This window comes from Cibotium barometz, chromosome 7, assembly GCF_041138505.1.
Source record: "Cibotium barometz isolate CiBa-2024 chromosome 7, ASM4113850v1, whole genome shotgun sequence".
In the NCBI taxonomy this organism is placed as follows: domain Eukaryota; kingdom Viridiplantae; phylum Streptophyta; class Polypodiopsida; order Cyatheales; family Cibotiaceae; genus Cibotium; species Cibotium barometz.
Window position 1 is genome coordinate 29,245,494 of NC_141052.1, and position 7,786 is coordinate 29,253,279.

At 45.3% G+C, this 7,786-nt stretch overlaps 1 protein-coding gene across 1 annotated transcript; it reads left to right on the plus strand.

Annotated features, from left to right (window-relative positions):
* The first annotated feature begins 2,282 nt into the window (after nucleotides 1–2,282).
* LOC147636866 (uncharacterized) lies at nucleotides 2,283–3,485 on the plus strand. The gene has a single exon (XM_086799862.1). The coding sequence runs from the start codon at nucleotides 2,351–2,353 to the stop codon at nucleotides 3,296–3,298; it is 948 nt and encodes a 315-aa protein (XP_086655988.1). The 5' UTR covers nucleotides 2,283–2,350; the 3' UTR covers nucleotides 3,299–3,485.
* Nucleotides 3,486–7,786: the final 4,301 nt, after the last annotated feature.

A 7,786-nucleotide genomic window follows, 5' to 3' on the forward strand; every position in this document is an offset into this window, starting at 1 on the left:
TTTATTATATTAGTAGCTTTCAAAAACAACTGATACACTCTGGCTATCATTGTGGATATGGAGGTGGGGGATTGTTATCAAACACTAAGATCTCTGCCACACCAAAAGACATACGAGCCATATACACTCCACAATCATTGTAAAACTAACCTGTACTCAGCTTCATGGCTCGAAGTGGCCACACTGCTGGCACCTTGCTGAGTTATGAGAACCTACATGTGTCTTACTAGGCAAAGGAATAGCTAATTTACTATCTCGTAATGTTTGCACTAGCCATTTTGGCATACTCTTGGATACGCGTATGGTTGCCCTTTTCTCATCCACTGCATCATTCATAATTACCTCATCAAATGGCTGATTTATGGGCTGAAATTCAAGTTGGATTTCACTTGATATGGGATGATTCATAGCACCTTGTTGAGTATTCATTTGCTCCACACATGGTTGCTTGACTTTGTATAAATGTAGGAGTGTATCAAAGATGTCAAGTGAAGATACAATTTGCTATTATTTGTATAAAAGCACATTGGGATGAACTGATTTCTCAACAAAAGCATACATTTTGTTGTTTTTTTCATAAAAGCATGGGATAAGCTAATTTTACAACAAAGACAAGATCTCTACTCACCAAAATCTGCCTTGTGGTGGTCGGATGGTAGAGTCTATATCCTTTACTTTCTGAATTTTACTGCCTTGTCATCTAGGTTATTGCATTGTTGTGCTCAAGTACAATAGCATAAGCAAGACAACCAAAAACATGCAAATGAGCCATAGAGGGCTTCCTACCATTTTAGCTTCATAAGGGGTAATTGTCTACAAGGCCTTGGTGGGGCATCTATGTAACACATAAGTGGCACACATAACTACCTTTAACTAAAAATATGAGGCAAATCCTAGCCTGTAACCATGCAAATGGGTCGTCTCCATAAGAGATCAGTTCTTCCTCTCAGCTACACCATTTTGTTGAGGTGTGTAAGGCATTGTGTATTGATGTTTTTTGGCCTCTTAGCCATATATGCATGAAACTCCTTTGACATATACTCCCCCCTTAATCTGTACAAAGGGTGCTAACTTTACATGTAGACACATTTTCAACCATAGAAGCAAAGTCTCTAAAGCATGTAAAAACCCGCGACTTTTATTTCAATAGTTAAAATAGATGATAAAGTAAAACACAAGAAAACTAGTTCCAAGGAAGAGCCAACACCATTTGGTGTGACAATATGGTGGGGAGAATAATTATCAGCTAAAAGCCTTAGTAACAATTTTGATAAGGCTAAGTTTTTGTATGAAGGCTTCAAACTCAAACTCTCCACCAATTGTTAGGTCTTATTTTCATCAAATAAACAAGACTTGTAGTGTTACAATATGGAATTACAATGGAATAAGGCCTTCGTGTAAAAGTTAACACCCATCTAAAAAGGTCTTGAACTTAACACACATATCAGAGTCAGTTAGATGAATCTCTTTGATAGAGCCCACATTTCCTTACTTTACTAGATATTCAACCTATAAGATACAATTGAAAATGGATAAACTAAAACATAAGAAAACTAGTCCAAGGAAGAGCAACATCATTTGGTGTGACAATATGGTGGGGAGAATAATCATCGGTCAAAAGCCTTGGTAGCAACTTTGAAAAGGCCAAGTTTTTGTATGAAGGCTTCAAACTCACTCTCCACCAATTCTCAGGTCTCATTCTCATCACATAAAAAGGATTTGTAGTGTTACATATATGGACTTACAATGGAATAAGGCCTTTGTGTGAAAGTTAACACCCATCTAAAAAGGTCTTAAACTCAACACACATACTGGAGTGAATGGTGAATCTCTTTAATAGGGCCTACATTTCTCCATACATTATATCCTTTTTTAAAGTTAAGCTCTCGATCTTATGATCTTTTTTAAAAGTTTTACGATTTTAAGAATACTCAAGGAACTCAAACTATTGATTTTTGAATTATTTCCTTTGAAGTTAAGCTCTTAAATTTACAATCTTCTTTTAGGAGTTTACATGTTTGGAAGTTGAATCATATAGAGGTCAATTGTTCCTTTGAAGATGAAGAATATAGAGGTCAATTTTGTTTAATGTATATTTTTGAAAAATTAAATGAATGGGTCACGGGTGTATAAAACGAACCTTAGAAGAGAGGAGTATGTCATAAATTTTAACCTTAATCTAGTGCAATCCTTAGCCAAGGGGAAATATTTGGATAAGTGAAGGTGAACATTCCCGCGTAAATTTCCCGCCAAAGGCCAATTGGGTGCCCTTGAAAAGGCTCTCCCTTTAACTGGCCCTGTCTCCTACTCGCCATAGCCACAATTCAGCCAACCCTTTGACTGTGCAGCCATGGTTGTCCCCCTTAAGCTCACTCAGTTCTACGGCCACAGCGTGCCCCGCCCTCGCATCTACCCGGAGGTGAAGTTCAGCGAGCAGAGGGTGGACCCCCCTCCCTCTGTGAACGAGGCCCTGCTCTCGTGGGCCGCGGACGCCAACTGGTGCATGGGCGGCCTCTCTTTCAAGCGCCTGCGCCTCCAGGGCAAGCTCGAGGGTAGTGTCCGCAGGCTCAGGGCCCAGCTGGAAGAAGACGAAGAAGAAGCAGAAACCGGTCATGGTGGCGATGACAAGACGATGGTTGTGACCAAGAAGAAAGCCTGTACATCTGATGCCGTGGCCGAGAAGAGGAAGCGCGATGAGGAAGCAGTCGAAGCTACCCCTGTGAAGAAGCTCAGAAAGAAAGAGATCAATGGTGCTGATGGAAAAGCGGTCACGCCTGACTTTGTCCCTGTTTTGCAGGAGGAGAAGAAGAAGAAGAAGAGCAAGGTAAGCTCAATCTCTGCGGATGCTCCTAAAGTGGTGGTTTCTTCGAGTAGACAGACGAAGAAAGGGGCTCAGTTGCTTAGTTCTGCCGAAGCTCCCAGCTTCGTCCCGGCAGCAGCAGAGAGTCGGCGATCCAAAGCTTCTGATTTGAGCGGGAAAATTCTGGGCGGGAGAATTTTGAATGATGGCCCTGCTGAAGCTGGGCCTGTCACCAGGTCTGCGAAGAAGAAACCCTTTGGCCAAGCGGCGCCTGCTTCACCTCTGCAGCTGCCCAAGAAGGGGCAGCCTTCTGCGAGGAGAGCCCTTCTGACTGATAAGCCTGCCAATCATGGTGGTGATTGTTGCGACAGTGATGATGGACAAGAAGGGTCCCTGAAGCAGAAGAATCCCCCATTAAGAAGAAGCAGCCGTCTAATCCATGAATCTCCAAAGAGTCTGCAGCACGATTGCTCTGAATCGGATTCAGATTCCACCTGATTATGTGATGATTAGCTCCTTCTAAGCTTTCTAATGTCTTTCGGGAAAGATGCGTATGTGAACCTCCCAATCATTGGCCTGCTTTGTTTGAATAATTTAGTAGGGTTCTGCAATGTGCAATGTGGTCAAATTACATGATGCATGTACATGAGCTTGTGTTCTAGAGAGAGATTTTCTTGTTGGATTACTTTGATGGGGGTCAATTAGCAAGTCTTTTGTGAACTCAGGCATAGTCTAATAGTACCCTTATCAACAAGTGGAGGGTGAAATTAGCCAAATTTAAGCCTACCTTAACCTTCCTGGGGTAAATTCACACTTGCACACATTAATATCCTTGACTTGGTGAAATAACATATAATAACTATAGTCCAATGTACCAAAAAGTGATACTTCTCCATAGTAATTACTCTTGGTTGGACTAAAAAGACAAACAACATGATGAAGGGTTAGGCTCTTTGGGAGCTATAAAGAGGGAAAAGTTGAAAAGAAAGGGTGGTCTTAGTGTAAGTGTTATAAAGAGGGAAAAGAGGGAAAAGTTGAAAAGAAAGGGTGGTCTTAGTGTAAGTGTTATATGTCTATCTTAAAGTCTATTAGGGACTGTTCTTTTTAGGTCGAAATTGCAACCAACCAAACAAATCTCACCTCCGAGACTTGACTACAATAGTGAACTAACTTGTTAGTCAAAGTATGGGTGGTTAAACTTGAGCATTAAGATTGCAGGCATATTAATATTTTTAACAAGCTTACCAATACTAAGTCACCCTCCTAGAAGCTCGGCTTATTAATATGTTGATTTACAGCTTTTGTTATGCAATGTAGTGGCAATGGCAATGGAGCAATTGTAGTGCCACCACACTCACATAGGCACCACCTCTGAGAAGTGAACGCATGTTCCATTCACAGACAGTGAATGGCTGTGGCAAGTTTGCCATGCTCGTTCCATTTCTCTTAGGCATATCTTGGGAGATCTCCAGTCATCAATTTGATAGTTGGCATTAAAAAGGGAATAATTGCATTGATTAAGCATAAATTGCATTAAACAAGGGGTACAGTTGCACTGTCAAAGAATATTTGTAGGCGCGGCAGTCAGACTTTCAGCATTAAAAATCTTTAAAAATTGAAAGTGAATGCTTGTACCATTTACAGCGTATACCCATACCATTCAAAGTGCACAGTCATTCCTTCCTAAAGCATACGCTCGTTCCCTTTTAACTTGCCATGCCCATTCCATCACTTTTGCCTCGGATATTGCAACCATACATCCATGCCATATTTGCCATGCTTGTACCATCTCTCCTTTTTGAAGCATACGCTCGTGGCAACCTTTCCACGCTTGTACCATCTGCTTGCAATGCTCGTGTCATTTTTGCCATTGTACACTCGTTCCTTCTTGAAGCCACGTTCATGTCTTCCATGAAGCATACACCCATATCATCTTCTTTCTAAGAAGCGTACGCCCGTGTCCTCAACAAAGCGTATGCCCATACCATCTTAAAGCATACGGCTGTACCATTTCCCAAAAAAAAAACAACAATAGACTATTCACAGGGGGTCCTGCATAGTAATTCCACACATTCATGCACCTAGTTTGGGAAAATTGGCACAAAAACAACCCTCTCTTTGGCGATATAAACTCTCCTAAAGCTCCTTCACTCATAAGGTCTCAGACCCATCCATCAATATAGCTTGGAGCCAAATGGTGCTAGTCTTTGACAGTAGCACCAGTGAGAGCGAAGATCATCCCAGTGCACGGGATGAGATACTCCTTACCTCGAAATAGGAGAACTTGAGGCTCAATGTATGGATAGATCACCTGTCTAGGATCAAGACCCTACCTCTCCTACACATTCACAAAGAAGCCTTGCTTCAAGGCTCCGCAACTTTATCCTGGGAAATGCACATTCATAATTGCCACATCCCAGGGCGAGAGGTATGGAATACCAACAGGAAAGAGAACCCACGTTGCCTCTAGATCTTAGAGCAAAAATAGGGCAAAGTGAGAGCCATCAAACCTAGACTCATCCACCAGTCTAGAGGGCCATTCCTGTCTTGAGGGTGGTCAATTCATTCCGGGCCAAGTGACCCATACTAAACCCACGGTCGGATCTAGATCCCCAAGGGCCCGAAACTTCATATCAGAGAGATAGGGCCTACCTAGCCCCATTATATCAGCCTGGGTCACCTGTATATCAACAATACCCACCTCAAGGAGCATACCTAGGGTACCACATGGGGGCACAATCCAATCCACTCAAGAGACAAGGAGGACCTCTGATGGTCTGCTGGCCCAACTCCTCCACCCATCGTTCCTCCCCAACCAGCACCCACTCCAGGCATGGCAAGGCAAACATCGAAAATGTTGAGAATAGCTATGGAAATAGGGAGGGGGTGGCTACTGGCATCATGCCCCCAGAACCAACTCAACCAATACCAGGACCCAAACCAAAGCTTGCCACCACCCTCCTCACAAAAGTCCTCTACCACGTCGCTAGATGGGAGGAGCTTCCCAGGGCAGTGCAGCTCACCGGACTAGACGCAGTCCCCATCTCTCTACCTCCCCCCACCCCCCCCAATCCTCTCCCAATTCACCAGCGCCATCACCTGAACCCCAAAGGGAAAGATCCCATTCCCCCCCAATCCAGCCACAAGACCCCACCCCAGAAGAACAGGAAGTTGTAGAAGCCTAATGCAACCATTGAGGAGGAGGCACAAAGGGCATTTTTGGAACATAACCTTTTTGAAACCCCACCCCCATAGGATCTTCTCCTTACCCCCCTCATCACTCAAAAACATCACTCAAAAACGGCCCCCTCATCTCCTCAATCGTCCCACATCAATACTATAGAAACTCTCCGTTGGGCATGCACTCAATCCCGCGAAGCTTATGCAGAGCTTATGCAGAAAGTGTCCGTGCATCACATGGGGAAGTACCCAACTTCGCCAGGGCTCTTCACACATGGCCCGCGAGCTCATCACACAGATGATGGCGGACTGAATCTATCGCCAAGCAGAGATTGCTACATTGGCGGAGCAACAAATGTTGCTTCTTGCAGGAGTGACAGAATGCAGAGGACCTTTACATATCTACCCTAAAAAACATTCATCTACAGTAGGGCCTTGATGAAAAGGAGAAGCTATTGGTCAATGCCCTCTCCTCCATTTTAGAACTCCAACATTAGCTCCAAGCAGTACAAGAGGCAACACAGTGGGCTAACCACCCAGGAACTCTCTCTCACCCAAGCTGCAGCCCAGGACTTCTAGCAAAGAGCCACAAGCGAAAGAGGACCTCAATAGAACCACTCTCAACTTCCAGTGCTACCATGAGATCACAGAGGAGACACTCCACCACAAAAAAAAGCGTAGCTACTAGAAGCTGCGAAAGCAAGAGCCGCACACCCACCCCCCACACCCTCTGGCCCCTCCTCCAGTGCCATCGAGAAGAAGGTCGATGCCTTAATGGATACTACAACAGAGCTCCCTCTCCTCACCATACCTCGCTAGAGCCCTACCAACTCCTCGACCTCCAACCATTACAGGACCGTTTGCCTAAACTTGCTTCAACATGACATCTTCATCGAGACGAACCCCTCTCTCGCACCACATACGCCTATATCCTCACCAAGATCCCACTCCACAGTGTTTCCCTCCTAGCTCAATTCTTCTTCCAGGGTCGAATTTCCTTCACCCACCCCCAAATCTTCTTCGACTTTCCTACCCACCCTCTCCAAGCAAACCTCATGAGCTTGTCCCACCTCCTATGCTTTGGGATTCCCACCGACCAGAACGACATCATCGACCTCTTCGTTCCAGACAGGCTCTGTCCTTACCCCTACCCATCCCAACAAATAGCCCGAAGCCTCCGCTACCTCTATTGCAAAGGATGGGAGATCGTCCATGTGGCTTATCGATCCCTCCGGCGAGATGAGCTCCCGCCATACTCCGCACAGCAGGCCTCCTCATTCTTTATCGCAGATGTCATCTACAAATGGAGGTCACGCAAGCCCACAGGCATCATGCAATTTGATGACTCACATGTGGCGTTTCCCATGGAGTTTACCCCCGAAGAAGCTGTGGAGGGGCCAAAGTCTTCTTCCGATGCCACAGTCCCGACTTAGACGAAGAAGACAACGACGATGACCGCGATGACGATGACGGAGGCGATGGAGGCCCAGGAGTCCAACCCCCTCAACCTCCACCACCTTCATCTCCCCCCCATCAACCTCCGCCCCCCAAGGTCCTCTCACCCAAGCAACAACACACAACCACCCCTACCCCCACCTTGCAGCACCACAACACTCCCCCTCTTCCCCTCACAATCCTCTACACCCATCCATCTCCCCACTCCACCTCCCTCACCAACCCCCCACCTCCAACCTTAACACTCAACTTAGGCTTGCCCAATGCCCTTGTAGAATTACCATCAACATTAGCTAGGGCTCCCCCAGTCCTTAAAGCCAGTCTCACCACTATTTCCTCGACATCACCCAC

Bases quoted from the DNA above. Each gene is read 5' to 3' on its own strand.
- LOC147636866 (XM_086799862.1), top strand. From the start codon at position 2,351: ATGGTTGTCCCCCTTAAGCTCACTCAGTTCTACGGCCACAGCGTGCCC.